At 38.2% G+C, this 20,863-nt stretch overlaps 1 protein-coding gene across 6 annotated transcripts in view; it reads left to right on the top strand.

Annotated features, from left to right (window-relative positions):
* DISC1 (DISC1 scaffold protein) overlaps positions 1-20,863 on the top strand; it is a 188,418-nt gene that overhangs the window by 131,379 nt on the left and 36,176 nt on the right. For all 6 annotated transcript variants that reach the window (XR_005256514.1, XR_005256513.1, XM_038133649.1 and 3 more), the window contains one exon: positions 13,604-13,664. Coding sequence is in view for 4 of the 6 variants with exons in the window: in XM_038133649.1 (XP_037989577.1) it covers positions 13,604-13,664 (61 nt within the window). In the remaining 2 variants the exon portion in view is untranslated. The remainder of the gene's footprint in view (positions 1-13,603; positions 13,665-20,863) is intronic.

Below are 20,863 nucleotides of genomic sequence, written 5' to 3'. Positions count from 1 at the left end.
CAGCCCCTATAGATCCATTCGGCTGCAGCCTAATAAATTGAAGAATTGTAAATATTGATGATGAAACAAGAATATTAATGAAATACCCCTCTGTGTCCCAGCTCTAGCCATCTTCTTGTGTAAGGAATGACCATTTGTATACAGTTGTCTATAAAGCCTGTCCATTGAATGAGTTCTGTTGTGTAATCTGAAATCCCATCGTTTGTTTGAAGGTAAAATAATTTTGAAGTTGTCTGTTATTTCAAGTATCTTTCTGCAGAGAATAATGGTGTGATTTGTTTTAGCATTTACAGAATAAGCAGCCTTTCAAGGCAGTTACAGTAACATTTTAGAAGCTTAGCCACAAAATGTTCCAAGGAATGAATCTTAAGATCATCTTTGGCCAGGCAGAAGTATAACCAGGCAGAGGTATATACTGTGCTGACTTGATGGCTTGATAAGACTGACCTGAACTGACTGTAGGATCTAGACCAATTAACAGATTTGACCAGAATAATATCCATTGGCCCTTCCATTAATTTTTTCAGGTGGTACCTTCTGGCTTCGTTTGGCTCCTGAGGTAGAGCTTCATTAGGATACCTCTTTTCCTGTCATGTCTGCATATTCTGTTCCAGCAGTTTGTCCAAAGTTGCCATGTGGCCTCTGAAGTTCATTAAGTTCATTAACTGCTTCCATATTTGCCTGTGTATGCACACATGTATGTTTGTCTGCCCTAAAAGTAAATAGTCCTACAAGTTGTTGCTGGGAATGCCTTGCCTTAATTTGTTGTGGGCCTCCTTTCATTATTAAGCTGTGATTTTTTTAGTCTCTGGCTGTGGGTTGGTACATGCTGGGTTTGTTTTTGTGGAGGAAACTGAGTATATTTTGTGCATTAGTTGCGTTTTTATGTAAGCAATATATTCTATGTTAAGTTCACACATCCTCCATGTCTTCCTCATACTCACCTGTTCTTTTAATTTGGATGGGAAAGGAAGTGTCTCTGTGGGGCTCTGAGGATTTCCACACCTCCTGGGAGTTAATTTTGCCCCCTCTTTAGAGCAGGTCAATGGTGCTTATCAGGCATCAGGGTCACTGGCATCAGGCTACACTGCTGTGAGCTGAGGTATTCTGGTTTCTCCCAGAAGTGAAACCAGACATCTTTTCAGAGGCACTTAGCTGAAAAGAGGATTTCCTAGAATTTTAATCATACCCCTTCTGTTTTCAGCCAAAATACTGTACTTTGGAGCTCTGCTAATTGACCTGATGTTCTGGTTTTAGATTCATGGTAGTAACCCTCAGAGCTAATTTACACAACGTGCTTTGAACTGAACTTGGTAATGCAAATATAATGTCCTATTAGCAAACTGCGAATGGTTCCTACTGGGATTTGTACAATGATTCTGAGTTCATTATTACTGTCATTCAATAGTGTGGATGAGTAGAGGAAAAATAATTAAACAAAGTAGTACTTTAAATCCCAGAAGGAATGTAAAATCAACAAAGTTGAAAACCCAGAAGTCTTAACTTGTGTTTAATATATACACTCTGTGGAAAGGAAGGGGGAAGCAAGGGTGTGTGTTAAATACTCAGCGTAGCTGCCCAGCCTAATTGGATGGAAAATTTGATACCCAGTGAATAATGTATTTTCCCCAAATGATTCTGTATTTCTCCAAATTTTAGACTGATAATGTTACATGGAAAATGGCTTAAGAAGTATTTTCTGCTAATCCTCCTTTAAATATAAGTCATCTTCGAAAAGTGTTGCTTGGGGATTTTGCTGTGTGACTCCTGCTGATATCCCTGGAAGTTTCACAGCTAAAATGCACAAACAGCGCTTTGAAAAAGCCTCCTGCAATCCAACACTGTGGAAGCATTTGCTGTGTGAGCATTTCTCATTTCTACAACTTGACCTGGTGTTAGCAGCAAAATCTATGGGGGGGACCTTAAAGTTGGGAAAATGTTGAATTTTCCTCAACTTTGCCTAAACATGCAGGCTGCTTACTTCTATTAGATGGTGGGCAATTTGTCCCAATGTTTAAAATTGAATTGTGAGGGAAGACGATGGAAAACCCACTAATGGTTCAACTGACATATTAGTCAGTCAGCCAGGCAAAGAGGCAGCAGCTCAATTGAAACGTTACTCTCCAGTGTGGTGAACTGTACCACTTGGTTCTACTCACACTTGAACAGAGTGCCCTAGAAAGTCAGCTGTAATCTGCTCGTCTGCTGCAGACCAGTGGAGTTTCCCTTGGGCTCTGTTCTTCAGCAGCACCTTTCAATCTGCTCTACATCATGACTTTTTTTCCCTGTTTGACTCCCTGTACTTCTCTTTTCTCCAGTGGTTTCTGGGCAGACTGTCTCTCTTAAGCTGTTAACTGTCCAGTAATTAGACTGGATACCTGAGCAGGAAACCCGAGTCATCTTCTCTATTTTCAGGCTGTGAGACTCAGAAAATTTCATTCCTTAGATGTCACCAGGTTTGTTGTGGTCCAGCCAGTGGACAATTCCATCTGCCTGTCCACCTTTTCCATGAAGGAGTGAGAAATGGATGGGTGTTGTCTGTGGAGCTGATTAGTTTGTCCTGAGAGTGTCCAGAAGAAGTTACTGCTGCACTTGCACCATAGTGAGAAGGTTAGGAGAGGAGACATAATTCTAATCCTAACGTTGGACATTTTGGAATAGCCTCAGCTCTTGCTGCAGGTTTTGGGATGTTCTGATGATATGGACCTTGATTTTTGCCGGAGTTGGATTTCTGCCCCATGTCTTCAAAACTTAGGAAATGAAAATTTTTCTTTTCAAGGTGACACTGGAAAAATATTAGGTCATAAAGATTACATCATCTAGGCATGTGAAATAATACCTAAAGAACATTTGATATTAGAAAATGTTCAATTAAGCTATTATAGAAGACTCTACATCAGCTATTGGGAAATTGTTTCAACATCACCAGAATGACCAGTTAAGTGTCCACAAACTGCTGTCTCAGGAATCCTTACTAGCTTGTACTTAAAAGTTTTCTTTTCTGGAAGTGGCTTAAACACTGCAAGTTTGGTACAGAGAGTAAAACCAGAAGTAAAATTCCCTCTGGTATTAAATGATTTACAGCTTAAGTGAAAGAGCAAAGCTGGGAAAATCTGAAAAAGAGGAATTTGAAAGGCAGATTAGAAACCAAAAAAGAAGAACAGAGGAGAAAATGACACAAACACCATAGACTTAGGAGTCAGGGAGGGAGACAGCTTGGGTCATATGGCAAATGAAAGGTAAGGTAAAGAAACTCATATTCAAAAGTCAAGAAAGAGTGTCAGTTTCAACAGAAATTGCTATTTTCAGGAGAATTTTTTGAAAAGGCCATTGCATTAGAGCATTCTGCTGCTTTGAAGAATGAGTTCACTCATCCTACTTACAGTATAGCAATGCAGAGACTCAATATGAAGGGCAAGACCTTTAATTTCTTTCCTTTATGGACGTTACAGAAACAGAGGTCTGAGAGTTTAGTTCAGACAAAATATTTTCTATTGATGCCGAAACTGTCTGCTTCAATCTAGAAAGAGATGTTGAATAGTACTAAGGCTGCTTTTTTCATTATTTTTCTAAGCTGAATATGAGTTCTCTCTTACAAAAACAAAACCAAAAGGCTACAGGGAACTCAAATATTTTATAGTTTATCCAGATAAGGGGAAGATGTAGATTTATGCTTGGCTCTGGTGACCAAAGAGGGTATTGAGGAAAAAAAAGATAAGAAAGAGAGGGTAGCATCACTGAAGATTACATAGTAATCTGAGATATGCTGGTGTTTGTCTTCCACTGGAATGTCATTGGAATCCCTTTTTTATTATGCAGTGTAAAGTGGTGTGTATAACTAATTTATAAAGTGCACTTTATCACCCTATGTGAAATGTTATGCCTCTGTTGTGACCACCTTAGCTTAGGTATATTAAAGCTGTTGTTTCCAAGAGCTCTGCTGCAGTAGAGTTTTGCACTAGGAAGTTAATAAGAAAACTAGCAAAGAATTTACAGTGTAAACAACATTTTGAAGTCAGCCAATTAAATTAATGATCCTGTCTTGAAAGCAGTTCAAAAAAACATCTGTCCACTCAACAGTGTGCCCTTGTGTCTGTGACTCTGCCCTTTTGGGTGTTCAGGATTAGTAGAAGCACTTAGTGCATGCACGTTCTTTTAGTTACATCTGTTTTGCTCAGCTGCAGTAATTCTCCCACTTACATTGTGTAAATCTCTGCCCCAGCTTTGTGTGTAAGGAGCAGAGAGGCTTTTAAGGCATCACTGCATGTTCATGGTCAAAAGCATCATGTTTACATTGATATGTCAGGCATAGCCAAACATTACTTGTGGGTTTAATGAAACTCATATGCTGTTACGTGCAGGTTGCATAATATCAGGAGGAAGCAGCTAGGGCAAAGATTATTAGGGATTAAGGAAAGTGATATATTAAAGCTCTCTTGTCCCTGAAATGGCTGCAGAACAGGCTCTGCTCAACCTCTCTGCTGAGCAGCTTCACATTTTTTCTTGTTTGGAAGCCCTGTAATTGCATTGCAGAAAGGATGACTGGTACAGCCAACAGTGGTCAAATACTCTGCAATGAGTTTCTGAAAACTCCTGTATATGTGGGATACTGCTTCTCTGTATCATGGTCTCATTGTCAGCTATTTTTTAAAAAAGAAATTGCTGTTGCTCTGAAGTTTCAAGACCTGTTCTAGATGCTTGGAGGGAACAGCAGTACAAAAATGTAAGCTAGTGCTATTTTCAGGTATCGTTTGTAAGCCTTGGTACAGGAAGTCCCTGCTTTATTTGATGTGATTTCAAGGTTGTTAAAAAGTAGCTTGGAATTCTGAATATTCTCTCTCATCACTGTTGCAATTTGTATTGCTTCTAACCTTCAGTGTATACCTTTATGCTCCACTTTGCTTTTTTAAAAATTATCTGAAGGACTGATGTCTTAGTAGCGATTTGTTCTACTATGAAGGTGTTTGTGATTTTCCTTTGTCAGTAAGAGCATTGGCTTTTCACTTTTTTTTTTCCACTTTTTTCACTTTTTTTGTTGCTTTTCAAAGCTCTTATGCTTGTATGTTGCTCTCCCTTTGATTTCTTTTAGTAACCAGATTCTACAGCAGCATTTGGGGGCAAATTCCATTTTTCTAATTTTTTTTTCTGTGTTGAAATGTTCTGTGGTTTTGTTCTATAAAGAAGTTCTGAACACATTTTCTGCAATAATTATTTGTATTTGTTTAAGTAAAAACATATTTTATCCTCTGACTTAGGGCTGTCTCTCTGTAGGTGCCTGGGTTCTTGCTAATTTGTATGGCCTGACTAGCAAGCATGTTGAGATAGGAAAAGAATAATCAGCAGCATTAAGACTAACGTGAAATTTTGCTGAGTCCTTTTAGAAAAAAATTTCTGGAATAGTTAGAGTGATTGAGAAAAATCTTTGGTCATCTTTCTTTTGTGACCTTAAATTAAAAAGCCAAAGTGGGTTAGTAATTTAATATAATTTTTTAGTTGCAATTTAGGTACTAAAGCACTAGGTGTAAGACTGCATACGTGGAAGTTCAGCAGAACAGCTGCCTGAAACCAGCTCCTGTGTCTTTTAGAAGCCTTGATGTTGTTGAATGGCTGGGACACGTCCCTTGGTCTATGGATCATCCATATTAGCTGTAAAGTATCCTCTTCAGCCAAAAATTGAATTGTGATTTCACTGGTTTTATGGTTTGTCTGTCAGACAAAAGTCTTTGACCTGTTCCTGCCTTTCATAACATAGGGATTAGGTGTTGTCAGTAATTGTCATGGAGCTTAGCCTGTGCATAAAGCCTTAATTGTTCTCTGTTGTTTGTCTTGGATAGCTGTATAAAGGGCTCATTCTGGGTCTTTTTATCTTATCTAACAGTGTTAAAATAAATCTTACTTCCAGGAAAAACTTGTGGCAATTCAAGTAACGAGTTTGAACTCTTCTGGTGCCTTTGCACATGTTGAGTCTGGTTGCCTTTTTCGGGTGAGTAATGATTTCCAGATGATGTCTTGTGACTGCTGACAATCTACAGAGGACAAGCTGGACACATGGCTCTCCTTGATGTTCAGGCTTTGCTTTGTGAGGAGAAAGGAAAAAAGGAAATTTTTTTGTTGTTGTTGGAGCAGGGAGGCTGAACAGATGGTCAGCAGAGAATTGAAGTAATAGGTGGTAAACAGGCAGAAAGGAGAACCAGGTAGGAGAAAATGTAAGGAGATTGCTCTCTGATACCTCTGCTTTCCCTTTCATTCTTGTAGAGACTGCAAGAGAAATAAGAATAGAAAGTGAAAGGTAGCTTTTCTCATGGGTTTTGGAAAAGAGATGATACTTTCAATATTAAAGTAGTTAGTAAGTTGTGTAACAAAGTGTAAACAATGATTCTGGCAGCTGCAGAGAAGCAAGGAAAACTGGATGGTCCTATCCGTGTGATGGAATGGGAGAGGAGAACTCAACCTTCACTTTCCCATAGGAGAGTTCAGGAGCCTTCATCCCCTGAGGATGTTATCAGTGAAGATCTCCAGCATTCTTCCAGAAGTGGTACTATACAGTCACTCTGCAGCTAGAAATTATGCATGAATCCATGTCCTATCTAATTTTAAATAAAGTTTAAAAATGAAGTTAACTGTGTGCAATGAAGAAAACCTTTCTGGGGCAAGTTGGCTTATTTATGTCAGCAGTGTAAAGCAGAGAGAGAGGTTTGTTTGAGCAGATTTCCCTGCAGTGAGAATGTTCTGGTACGAAACACATGCGGTAGGAATGGTTTTCTTCCTGGTTTTCTGCAGCCATTTTAAAATTCCATTTAGGGCACTCCAATCATTTGTAGCTTTTGAATTATTTGTGGAAAAGTAACCAAACCTGTGATAGGGGATCTGCACCTAGCCTGTGGTTACTACAGGGGTGGTACATGCAGGGCAGAAGTTGGAAGGCCAGGAGGCTGCTTCCAGACCTGGGGCTGCACAGGTGGGTGGTCTGGTACTATGTGCTTTGTGACTCTCCCTACTCTTTATTTAGTCTCTTAAAGTATCAAGGCCAATCTTTTTTCGTGTTATTAGGAGCTCTGGTGACTGCTGGGCCTACTGCCCCTTCAGTTTAGAATCAATATGCTTGCTTTTATACTGTGTAATAAAACAATGTGTAAAATTTCAGCTGGTTTATTTTTTTTAAGGTAAATTATTTACTGAAAGTAATTTGCCTCCTTCTGCCTGCTGTCTCCCACATGTAGCATGGAAGGAATCCTTGTGTCAGGTTTGACAGATTTTTCAGATATTTGAAAGAAACTCAGAAACCATGTAAAAGTATGGTAATTCTCTTGAATGTCGGCAATTTAATCATCACAGAACTTGAAGGGTCACCTGTCTCTTTGGATGAAAAGTACTGCATGCAACAAAGAAGGTTCAGGAGGCAGATTCTGGGAATGTCTGTTTCTCAAATGTACCTTTTTATGCAGGGTGGTTTTCCCCTGCTCTTTGTCGCCTCTGCAAACCTTTTATGCCTTGCTCAAAGACAGAATTGTCAGTTGTTATAGGCAGAGCTGCTGGCACCTCCTGTCATTTCTTTTTGTAAGATCTATTTTCTGGTTTTTATTTCTTTGTCAAACTTCTGTTCATTCTGAGATTTTCCATAACTTATATCTGCTCTGACATCTAACTTGAGAGCAGAATGTGGCTTCTCTGTTAAAATCAGTATCTTCTGTAAGCTATTTATGTTTAGTTGTAATTTTTTGCATCAAAGGCAAGGTGCCACTTGTCTTATTACATGCTCAAAATCATTGTTGCACCAAGGTCTGCAAATTAAGCCATCTGTAAGTATGCTGAGAACTTTGACACAAGCAGAAAGAGCATTTTCTTTGCCTACTTCTGCTACTACTTCTGTAAATGACCTGGAAAACTTGGCCAAACTTGGCCTTTATGTGATCTCCTAAAGAGACGAGGCTGTTTCTCCTGGGCTTGCAGTGCCCACCCATTCCCAGCATGTCTGGAGGTTAGACTAGGCTTCCTCCTGTTCAGGATGTGACAATGTGCTAGGGAGAAATGGAACAGTAGACACTCTGTGTCCACAGCTCCAAAGGGAACTTCCTGAGGAAGGCGAGTTGTTCACACTGTTTCAGTCTTTTCCTGTTTCAGTGCAGTATTAGGGGCAAGATGCCATGCTGTCCTGTGTTCTGTCATTCTGTATTTCTCTATTACTCTTCGTAGATTTTTATTACTTCCTATATTTTTCCAGAGTTAGAGGATATAAAGTGGTAATATCCTCTAAGATTTTAAATGTGACAGTGAGCAAAGTATTTTAAGACAGTGATGCTCCCCATGAAACCTTTAGTTGTTTGCTTCTATATATCAGAAGTGCTGCCCTGTGGTGTCAGAGCAGTTTACTGTCTAGTGTTGGAGAGAAAAGTGATGCTGATGGAAATCTTCACATGGACAAGATACTACATACTCCATCCCTCTGAGTGCTCTGAAAGGAGTGGAGTGTCATTTGACAGTAGATCCCTGAAAGCCCCCTCTTCTCCTGTGGGATGGGATTATGATAAGATCAACATTACCGAATCACCCAGCAGTTGTTGCAGACTCTTTTCCATCCAGAGGGACTGAGACTATCCAGCAGCCCTGCATGGTACAGCCCTGCCTCATTCACAGGTCTCAGACCCATCAGATCTGCTGCTCCTGACCTGCCTGCCAGTGCTATGCCACTGCAAAGCACAGCTTTCCATTTCTGTGGCATGACAGTATCCTATTCTCCAGGCCAGTTGCTTACAGAAGGAGGGAAAAACCTTGTGATTGAGTTATGGAATCCTCTCAAATTAGGCAGAGAATATTTTCAACTCTGTCAAGTAAGATTGGGTTGTGTCTTTAAATGTCTGGCTTTCATTTCTTAGATGTTCAGTACAGATGTTTGTGTTTCCAGTTCACTTTTATGTAGTGTTTTTTAATTGCAGAATAGCCAGTCCATTTAGACTCCCAAATTTTTGCCACCTCATCTCTGGTGGCAGTAGTTTCCTCAGTTATTTTGTGCTGCGTTGCAATGTTATTCAGAGGATTAGTACATTTCTTAGAACAAACCACAATTACTGGAAAAGACAGATAATAACTATGTATCTCAGTATTTATTTCATTACTGGATGACAGGGAACCAGCATAGAATTTCATTTGCCTTTTAAAAGTATTTACACCTTTTAAATAAGGCACTTATTTTTGTGTCTTTAATCCTGACCTTTAATGTTCTTTCTACTTGAGTTCCTTGAGAACAATGCATAGGAGAGTGGCCATTGTTCTTCACAGAGCTTGTTCTTTGGGGTTTTCCCCTATCTGTCTGCAGGATGCAAAATTCCTTATCATTCAGTAATGCAAAATCTTGTTACTGGGGCTTGATAAATCATCTTGACGTGTAGTTGGGCAGCTAAGATGTCATCTCAAGTGTCACTCTTTCAAGTGAACCTTTAAATATATCAAAGCCATTCTTCAGTTTTTCAGACCCCTACTTCACACATTAATGTAGTATATCTTTTATGACAGAAAAGATCAGGATGATTTGCATAGAATCATTTTCTGCTTTCATTTTATCTTAATATTAATAACAATTTTTACATTAGAAAAAGTATAGTGACAGGAGAAGCAACATGTCAGCCTTGTTCTCACCTAATTCTGTCCTCAGATTAAGTGTCTATGCAGTTTTGAAAATTTTTATTCCTAGATCCTTAAGTCAGGCAAGAATGTTTTGGAAGCCAGTGGGAGTTTTACTCTACCTAAGATAATATTTGAGAAGGAACATTATGCTTGTGGGTCAGAAAGGCTAATTTTGTAGGTATCAGGCTTGTCATGCAGGCAGGTAATGTCTGGCAGTTCTTTTTATGCTGGATGTTGATGTAGGAGCTATTGCATCTCTTCCAACCTTTAATTTTGTGTAAAACTATGTGTTGTTATTCATCCACACTGTCTATCCATAAAAGAAAAGAGAACAAGAAAAGAAAAAAAAAAAAAAGAAAGCATGCCTTCTAGGATGGAAGACAAAAACTTTACTTCAGACTTTGTATCTCTTGGACTCGGTGAATGACTTGTCTAGTGAAGAACTACTGATCTGTGAAAACCACTGTGATATTGACTACCATTTTTAAGGCCCTTATTCAATTTTAAAGATTTATTCTTCTAAGTTGCCAGTCATTTACATCTGGAGCATCCATATGAACACTGGGTTTGAGGTATCTCCAGTCAAATACTCAGGTTTTATAAAGTTTTAGAAAATATTGATCATAGAATCTAAAGCATATCTGATAGTCTATAGGTCTTTTTAAGCTCAATTTTGAGGACCAAAGAATAAGAGACTGAAGAATAAAAGTGATATGCTTTCGTGTGCAGACTTGAATAATCTATGTAAGTAATAGAAATAGCATTACCCCACTGGGGCTGCTTTCAGATGAGAAATGACATGTAATGCTATTTTAAAGGAATACTATGTAGGTTAATTATTGAATGGTATCTATGCAGCTTCTAAAATGGCAGATTTACATTCTGTAGCAATTAAAAGGCCATCACAGGAGCTCACTGCTTCTTCTCAGTCCTGTCTGACCAGAACTGATTCCAAGACTGAATTTTGCTGCTGTAAGAAGAAGAAAAAATTGAGATAAAATAAGGGGAAGAAATGCTGACTCACTTTTCTTCAATTAAGACTTCACAAGAGAAGTTTATTTTTAGCCTCAGCAAATAACCTGGTATTCTGATCTTCTGTGAGTATTTATACTTCTTTATTTTAATAGAGAATTTATACTTTTTTATTTTAATAACTTCCCTCAAGGCCAATATGAGCTAAGCATGTAAATCCCCAGAGAATTGATGGAAAAAGGCAACCCCATTCACTTAAATGTAAAAATAAACCATTTGGCATGCAGAGAAGAATCTCATAAATTATTATTTCTTCTCTTTCTCTGTCATCTAGTACTTTTATTGCCAGATTGAAAGCACATACAGTTTCCTGTTTGCATTTTTTTTGCTTTGAAGTGATGGTGAATAGATTCATTAAATTAGAACAAAAAAAATCTGCTAATCTGTTGCTTGTCTTCTATTTCAATGGATGATCTAAAAGGCTGAAAGTATTTGTTGCAGTGCTGTCTACGGTTTGTTGCAAGGGAAGTAACCCTAATCAGATTTTTAAGATATGTTTTCCTTCCAGCAAAAATCTCCAGGTCACAGCTTTTCCAATTACACGGAAAAGAAGGCAAGGAGACAAAGCTAGTCTGGGGAGCTTTCTCTTTCAGCAGCAAAGTTTGCATTTCTTTTAATGTAGTTAAAACGTTTGACAGGAGAGAGTAGGGTTTAGTGATGTGAGGTGATTTCCAAATGAGTGTTAGCTTTTTGCTGACCTACTTTTGACTAGTGGTGTATTCTTGCCCATTACTTTTTGTCATTGAATAATGCTGATATATTAAGCTGTGTGCTTCAAGGGCATTGTAAAATTGCATGTAGGGGCAGGACTGAACTGTGAAAGTGCGAATTACTCTATCAGATCAAACCCAATTAAAAAGTGACAAGCACAGCAGGAGAAATTGAAAGCAAGGTTTATCTTTCATGTAACGTAAGAAGTCACTATATCGGTTAGAAACAGAGTGAGTGTGAAACAGATTCTTCTCATCCCTCTCCAAAAATTAATAATATCTGCTGACTTTATTATCTGAAAGAATAAGCCCCTGAGTTGTAACGGCTGATGTTGAAGGACACTGTGACAATGGCAAGAGAAGGGGAAGTACAGCACCCGAACACCTTGAAGCTATTTGCTATCGAAGCGCTACTGGGCCTCAGGTCAGCACATTTGGGGATTGATGGATAGGGAGTTTGCAAGAAGTGGTGGCCGTTTTTATAAAGCTGTAGTGTGTCATTAAAGAAAGGCTTGCCGTCTTGCAGGCTCTCCACAGTTCTACAGGAAGTGTAGGAATAAAAGCATGGTAAGGAAACTGTGAGCTTTTACTAAGCCCTGTAGTTGTTACAGAACTGCAACAAGCTGGGGAAAGTTATTTAGTCTCCAGTGCCGTTGCAGAAATCCTTATAAACCCTTTTGCATAACATCCATCAGCACTTTTCTAATGAGTAATTGGGCCTGTGAACGTATAAACTAATTCAGTTGTCTATGTACAATACAATATTGCAGAATCCTGCTTCCTGACTACTGGGGCTGTGGTGGGTTTGGGTTTTTGATTGGTATTGGGTTTTTTGTTTGTTTTTTTTTGTTTGGTTGGTTGGTTTGTTCGCTAATCTAACAAACTCATATATCAAGCAAAACAAAACAAACAATGAAAAAGTAAATCAACCTTGCAACCTGTGTTCTATACTTGCCATTGCATTGCAGGCAGCTTCAGTGATGTGTGACTGCTGTGTGAGCTGGTGAACACCACCTTCTGCAGACAGTCCATGTTACACTGCCCCTGATGCTTACTGCTAATGGCATTACCTCAGTGAACCCTTCTGTGTGTGAACTTTAGCACAGCTGATTTGGCTAATGATTTGGCTGATTTCAGGTCAGGCTTCAGTGGGTGAAATTCGACTTTGTGAGGGGAAAAAACCCAACAAACACAGAAGGGGGAAAGCACTTGTGCGTAAGCTGTGCTTGGAGCCATCGTGTTGTAAGGAAGGTAGGGGAGATGAATGGGTAAACTCACAGGGTACCTGACCCATGTAACATGTTTTTCCCATAAAAACAGTGATGCTCTGTAGGATGCCTCTTCATATAAAATATATATTTATTGTACAATGAATTAAGACTTTAAAAGAGACCAAGTGATTTACAGTCCTACTAGACTTGGACTTTGCAAGCAGCTGATAGGGAGGAGGGAAGAAAAGTTATCATATTGTGGAAATGGTTATTATCTAAAACCCTCCATTTTCCTGGAAGAGGTTTACTTTCTACCATTGATGGAGTACCAATGGTCATTCAAAAGAACAGCTTTGTTTTTGTGTGTTATGGTAAGTAGTCTTTGAGAGTGTCTTCTGGGTGAAGAAGTTGTAGGGACTTATAGAATGTCTAGGTCTGAACTTAAAAAACAAACAAACACACACAACTATCCCCCCAGACACCAAACCACAAAAAAACCCAACCTAAATGTCATAACAATCTTGAGTGGTATTTCTTTTTATTCTAAAGTGTTTTGGTTTTCTAAGAAAAGTTTGATACAATATTGTTAACAATTAAAGGTTTGCTAGTCTGGCTTACTTCTCCTAAAGGTAAAGAGGAGTAGTGGGTACTGCATGGGTGATATTTCTTCCTTTGTGGGGATGATTTTTTTTTAGCTGTCATTGTTGCCTTTGTTTGTTTTTTATTTTGTCTAGAGGCAGCTTCTACATGCTGGGTATTTGTTAATCTCAACAGTTTTCTGGCCCAGGGAAGAGGTTAATGCATTTGTTATTGATCTATTATTATAATATAGAGACAATAGACTTTCAAGAAAAAAAAAAGGAGAAGACACCCACACTGCAATTTGAATGTGAGAAAGATTAATGAAATTCTTATTCCTAACTGACATGTGTAAAATATGTGGGTAAGAGATGAGGTGGTTTAAAAAAAGAAAACCCCCACAGAACTGTACAATTATATCATTACCTAACTTTGGCCTTTATTTTGCAGTGACCAGTGTAAAAGAAAATGCTGAGAAGTACATGGAGATTCTGGAGGATAAACTACATAGGTAAGGATGGTATCATGAAAACCTTTGAAATCTTAAAAAATGCTTGTACATGCAGCATTGATATGCATAAAAGTGTTAAGGAGCTTGCATTAGAATAATACCAAAACCAGTTCAAAGTAGGAAATACCATATGTGTTAAGAGCTCTGTTCATGGCTGCATTCAGTAGCCTGGCAATGGGTGCAGGTAAAAGAAAAAGAATCACTGTGTTCTCCCGTGCAAAGGGCTGCTCTGGAGCAGCAGTGGTCCATCCTCAAGTATTGGGGATATGGCAGCTGGGTGAAAAATCACCCTTCTGCTCCTATGCAAAAACCAACACTGAGCAGGGCCAAGGAATCCCTTAGCAGGGTTTTGGACATCTTTAGCAAATAATGACAGTCGATGGAACAGTTTTGAAAAAATAGCAGTTTGGGGTATTGCAGACAGCAAATAAAAACCAAGACAACAATAGAGATATTTTAAGAACTGAATCCTAATGCAGAATTTACAGATTTATATGTCTTTGCTTTTTTGAAACAAATGCTAACCTTTCTATTTCCTTCTCTTGCTGTGTGAAGAGGGTTCTAGGTGACCCCTCTGCCTTTAGGATTCTCCTTGAAATATGGTTAGCAAATATTACAATGCTGTTGTAATGGAATCTTCTAGGGGGTGAACTTTGCCCTGAATGAGTATATTTGTGTTGAAAAAAAGCTTTCATGGGTTGTAATTGGAATTTGTGTCTTAATAAAATAGAATCCACCAAATAAACACCACTTCCATTTCTCTTACTGAGCAGGTATAATTAATAAATTGTTGCCCTTGTTATTATGTTGTTCTACTGATAAAGATAAGGTTTTATATATTTTGCTGACTCATACTTTTGAATATAGAAAAATTTATTTTACTCAACTTGTAAATTTAAAAGATACTCTGATCTGAATGAAAAAATGATGGAAACAGACCTGAAGATCAAGCTTTGTTTCTGTGTGCTGCTTAACCCTCTCTTAATAACATTTTTACTCCATATACTTCAGTCTGTAAGCTTAAGACAAGTCTTAAGGACTTTGTGTGCTGTCTTTTTGAAAACCATACTCTTTATTAAAAAATAAAGTATAACTACATGTTTTGATGCTTGTAGAGTGTATGGATTTAATTGACATATCCGGCTCCCAGAAGGATGTAAATTTCTCTTTAAGTGTTAAATACTTAGAGAAGCTGTATGTTTGTTTCTCCTTCCAGAGGTTTATCAGATAGAATTTGCAGGTCCCAGATGGTGAAGATTCAGTCCTGAACTTGTTTTCCAAGATGTGCAAATGGTATTAGTCTAAAAATAGTTCAAGTATTTAAGAGCTAAGAATTGGAATAGTGATGGAAAGAGAAAATCTTTAATGTTTTTATGAGAAAGAAGTTTCCAAGGTACTATGTCTTGAAAAATATTTTATTTTTATGCTATTTTTATTTTAGGTGGTTATACATATTTGGTTTTTATAGGTTCTTTTTAGTTTCTTTAAGTAGTTAGCTACACCTGCTTTACAGCTTGAGCAATAAAATAGAAAAGCAAGCAAGAGCCCACGAGGCTTCCCCGAACCCTGCCCCTGCTTAGAGCAGTAACTTGAGAGAGTTTCTCATTTTGGTCTTCATATAGATGCTCATATAACTCATTTGTATATATCATAAGCTAAAGAAAGAGTCTCTAAGGAAAGTTTAAAGAGAAAGTTTTAAGATTACATTTTAGACAGAGATAGAATTTGCCTCTGGCTTGTGGATGCACTTTTGGGGAGGCTCTTGAAACCAAAAGAAGATCAAGTCTGGGCAGCATGAATTCAAATAAGCCTCTAAAGCTTTTCTCCAGATGAAACCTATAATTTTGCCAGGTAATGTTTTGAATAGAAACAGCCTAGATTGAGAACCCTTCAATTTAAGATACAGCTTCGAAGTAAAGTAGAACTCTTAGAAATGTCATTTTTGACCACTTTGTAGCAGAAGGAAAGAGAAGTTAATGAAGAAATCTCTTAACAAAACAGCATTAATGAAGATTCAAGTTTCAAAAAATCAATTTTGTCAGTTAATTTCCCTCCTCCCCTTTCCTTTTCTCTTTTATTTTCTTAAGAAAAGTTTGGAATATATTCCTCTTCTCTCTTTTTTTTTTTTTTTTTAATGGAGAAAGGGGAGGGTAACTAAGCTTATTTGCTGGAATACTTGTTGGGGAGGTGGGGGTTTTGGGTTTTTTTGTTTGTTGGTTGGTTGGTTTTTAAAACAAATGCAATACTTTTCACTATGACCTAAAAGAGATGCATCCATTGTCAGGTAGCTTAATAGAATATGTTTTATTAGGAATGCAACTCTTTTGATAGTCTTGTATCTAAAGAAAAAATAGGAAAACATGCATTGACAAAAAATGGAAATATGTTCAGTAGCTGGTAATTTCACCCCAAGGAAGGCAAAGCACCCACTAAGTATACAGATTACTTGACATTGTTTTTTCCTGATTTAAAATATAGGTTATATTCTGACAGTGGACTGACAGTCATGTAAGACAGTATTCTCCAATAAAAGAATGAACAATAGCATGTTTAATGATGCTGCTGGCTGTCTCTTTCCTGGTCACCAGCATACATCAAGCCATTCTTAAAGTTTATACATTAAATCATTGGCTGCTCTCTTGAGAGGGTAAATACCATTGCTTGCCTTCTGTTAGAAAACAGGAGATGTGCAAAAGTGGAGAGAGTTAGGGTAATAAAAGTGAGTTCAGCAGAGACCTCTGTCTGTATGAATATCTAAAATACAAGAAGTTTTGTGTTGGGAACTTCAGCTCATCACTTGAGCCATTTAGGAGGGATTGTACAGGAGAAGTTTACAGTAATTACTCTAGCTCATTTGAATTCAGATGAGCATCTTCTCATGGGACCCTTTTACTGACACAGAAAGTGTTTGTTTTTTTTTTTTTTCATTTCACTTATTTCTACACCAAGTGAAGGCTTTGCTAGCACTTTATATCATTACCATGAATAAAGTGGACTTCAACCATCCAGCTCTTTCAAAATCCACCAAGTTCTGCCATAAGTGAGCTTTAGTCATGTAAATGGGTGAGGGTCGCAAACTGATCCTAGTCGAGAGCACTGTAACGCCAATAAAGATTTCATCTTGAACTGTTAGTGCCTGTGTGTCATGGTACAGAAACTCTGATGTCTGCTGTAGGGAAGCTGCTGTGCTAAGGCTACTAAGTCTTTCCAAAAGGTTTTCCCACTTGTCTGTGGAGCAGCACAGGCATGTTTGGGAGTGCCAGATGGTCTGTGGTAATTTTGTGTAACCCATGACCCCCCTCAGTTGTGCTGAGGGCTGTTCCAGCTGCTGGTAGTATCTTAGCAGTGCACAGATAGGACTGAAATGTCATCTTTGCCTGCCTGCCCCCCGGACTGTGTGTTTTCTATTGTGCTTCCAAGAGATTTCACAGCCCCATCCCTTGCTGGATAATGATCTGATCTTGTTTTGCTTACCAACAGTTCTGCTGCTGGAGTGTTAAAATGCAGGTTAGACAAAATACTAGATCCTTCTAGTGACTAATTTAGTTCCTTTCTTCTTCCCACCTGGTCTAAGTCATACACAGCTGTGAGAACATTAGCTCCAAAATTCTGAGATGCAAACACTTTATATGTGGTGAGACATTCCTTTATATCTCTTTGCCCACATGGTGATGACTTCTAAATCCCTTATCATAGCTGCCTCAGGCTGGAAACAATTTTTTGTACCAGCCGATGTAAAGATGACATTTCTTGAGCTGAGGGAATTTAATGTGATTGTACTGTTCTCCAGACCTCAAAAGATTATGCTGTGACTTCCATTCATCACAAAACCAGGGCTTTTAAGGGGCTTTTCCTAATTCCCAGATAGGAATCGTGAAATTATTTTGGGGGAATAATATTGTTCAAGAATAACTGGTGAAAATTACACAAAGGAGTTTTATTGAGCTATTTTCTGTGCTATCCTGCAAGAAAGGGAAAATGCATAAATATAACAAGATGCAATACTGCAGTGACTGTACTTTGTTTGCCATTGTTGAATGATACAGCACCAGGTAACTTCGTAAATCTATGCAAAACCTTTCTTCTTTAACTGACTCTCTTTTGCTGTTAGTCTTGGGTTCATTTTCTGTTCAACAATGTTTGTTTTCATATTAATAGTGCCTTTATTTTTACTCATGGATACACAGTAGGGAAAATGTCATGGAGTCTTACTCTGATGTAACTTGTGCTCATCTGCATGGCTCCTTGTTCACTGAGGTGTTAAGATAGTTGGTGTGATAAAGGTACCTTGCATTTATTGAAGCAGCAGAAATCAAGCCCAAGGTCTGTTTTACCTGATCTCAAGTGTGGTTTTTTTTAGGAGTTTCAATCAAATGTCACTTGCCTAGTTCAGAACAAATATGGCTGCAGCCTGGTTGCTCAGACTGCTAGGGCATGCATGTATTCTGTATCAGAAGCAAGAGTTTCTCATGCAGTGCTTTTAATGCATTTGAGGATGTCATCTTCACTGAGATCCTGCCCCTTCAGGCAAAACATAACATGTTCTGAAGGTCCCATACAGAGGACAGGTCAGGATTAAATGCCACCACATCACCTTCCAGTTTACATGAAAATGAACAATCTTAGAAGTTACTGTCTTTCCTTATTATTCACTGTGAGCTTACAAACCACATACCTCAGGTCTCCTTTATAAAATACTAAGTTTCAGAAATGGTTTTGGGAGCAGAGCTGGGTATGAATGCTCTGCACAGCACAACACACTAAAAGGACAGTGTTTCACACTGCTGATGGTCTTAAAGGTGGTCTCACATCAAAAGGACTGTGTACCCTTGCAGATTTGTAGCTCTCTTTCTCTGCTGTTCCTGTATGTATGGAATATTTTGTGGTTTAATTTAACATTGATTATATAGGCATAGTTTTCCCAACTGTGTTGTTTGCTTATGACTTAAGGCTGTTGTTTATGAAAGGTCCTTTTCTTCATGAAAAAATGCCCTTGGATAGCAGTAGAATCACTTGTGTTGCCTTCTGTTGCAACAAAGGACTGCAGGTCTAGGCTCAGTGTGATTAACTTAAGTACTGAAAATTTGGAACATGTTTAGAAATTGATGCTGCAAGAAGTGAATATGTACATAACTTGCCATATCCATAAATTTGGAAGAATGCTTTGCACTCTCCAGTGACATTTGAAGGTATTCTGCCTAATCATGGTTTGCTGCTCTTTAGAGTAAAATTGTTTTCTCTCGACCATACTGTGTAGTTTTATCATACTGGTGGGTACACAAAAAGCCTTCAACCACTACCAAATAATTTCTCATGTTTCAGTAATGTGAAGAACACATTGCAGTGTCACCAAACCCTCATGGGAACAATCAAACACTTTGCTTTGGACAATCTCTTCTCCTTGTTGTGAGCAATGCAGCTGCTTTGTTTCAGTTACCTTATTTTTCTGTCTACATAATAGAGGCTGTCATGAAAACAGGACTATTGTTTCTTAAAGGCTCATGTTTTCCTGATATTTTTTTCCAGCCTGAAAACATCAGCTTTTGTCATACTACTTACTTTGCTGGGGAAATGTTATGATATTACAAATTGAAGAATTATGACTGCCAGCCATGTAACTGGTAACAAGAACATAGGAACTTGTGAATAAAAGTAACATTTTAAAGGTGTTTCTATAGGGGAGGGGAAATTTGGCAAGATCTCACTGATTTCTTGGTACTGTTGTAGTGAGGGAAGTTTACTTGCCCAAAATACTCACAAATAAAAGGAGCTGTGTGTTATTTAATAATTTACAGGTGATTTTTTGGTTGCTGTATTGGCCCAGTCTTCCTTGGGAGATATGTCCTCTTTTTTTAATAGTTTAGGAAAGTTTCACAGCGGTGAATCCAATTAACAAAGAAAAAAAATTGAAGTATTCTTTCTTTTTCTATTTTCCCCTCTGCTTTAAACATTGTGCTCTTTCTTTTTTGCTGTTCTTTAATTGCTCTGTCTTGATGTTAGCAATCTTAGAAAGGGGACTTTGTGATTTTCCCCCTGCTCTTCCCTTTATTATTCCTTCCTTGGACTTGTCTCATTTCCACTTCGTGCATTTTATTATTACCTTTGTTTTATTAGCAACTTTATCCCTTAGGACACCTATTTTTGCCTATCTCTTTTGTGTTTCATGGAGCAGGGGGAAGTTGGATAGTAAGAATATAATGAAGTACTTTCTTCCCAGAAACCCTGTTTTCACCTTTAAAACACTTTTCAAGCTGTCTTATTCTGCATGACTACAGTGCAGGTTCTCACCAAATATCCTTATTCTCTTCACAATCACTTGCAATATATTTGAAAATGTTTGCAGTTTCCTGACAAAGTATAGCATCTTGGAAGCTCTTAGTAAATTTAAATAATGTCAGAAGAAATTTGATGGTATTGCTTCACAGAAGTGGATTAGCCTAGATTAACTGGGTCTGGAGGAAAGGGGGGAATCTTCACTATGCCTTTCATTTGTGCTTGTGGAAAGTGTAGCTAATGCCCACAGGGCATGAAAAAGGAAATAATCACTATAGAAGTGCAGCAGATAAGAGTTTCTAATCATGTTTCTGCAGCATAATGTGTGTTTTATCATCAGTGTTATCTGGTGCCATGTGCTAGTGGAGATCCTTTGATAAACTCATGTCTGTGCCAGGATGGAGCTCTCTGTTCCCAGCCTTGAACTTGTCTCTCAGTCCTGGCAGAACTAATATCTACCTACAGATGAAATGCACATTGCACAAGCAGTAAAAATGGAGGGCAAAGAATGCAATCTGCTTCCTGCTCCAAGTGAGAAAAGATATTAAAAAAAAAAAAAAAAACCCAAAAAACAAACAAAGCAAAAACCAAACTGAGAAACACCCTCAGTACCATTTCTGTCTGTGGCATCCGCAAGCTAGGAGATAATTGCATTGATGGAACCCACCATGCCTTTTGTGGCAATAGCAGGAATCTTCTGAATTTGCGGTGAAAAAAATAATTTTTTCCTACAAGGGGAGGAGAATGTGTTTTATATCCTAAGGAACCATCTGCTGTTTTAAGGTGTGGAGGGAGATTTTTGCAGAAAGGGAGGGATGAGATAGATAGGCCTTTAGACCCCAGAGTATTCTGGAGGAAGAGGACATAACACAAAACTTACCTTTTCACTCTAAGTCCTAGTAGACAATTATTGCACCACTGTATAT

The sequence above is a fragment of the Motacilla alba genome, chromosome 3 (genome assembly GCF_015832195.1).
Source record: "Motacilla alba alba isolate MOTALB_02 chromosome 3, Motacilla_alba_V1.0_pri, whole genome shotgun sequence".
Classification (NCBI taxonomy): domain Eukaryota; kingdom Metazoa; phylum Chordata; class Aves; order Passeriformes; family Motacillidae; genus Motacilla; species Motacilla alba.
Note: the sequence above shows the minus strand (reverse complement) of the source record. Positions and strands in the feature narration are given on the sequence as shown.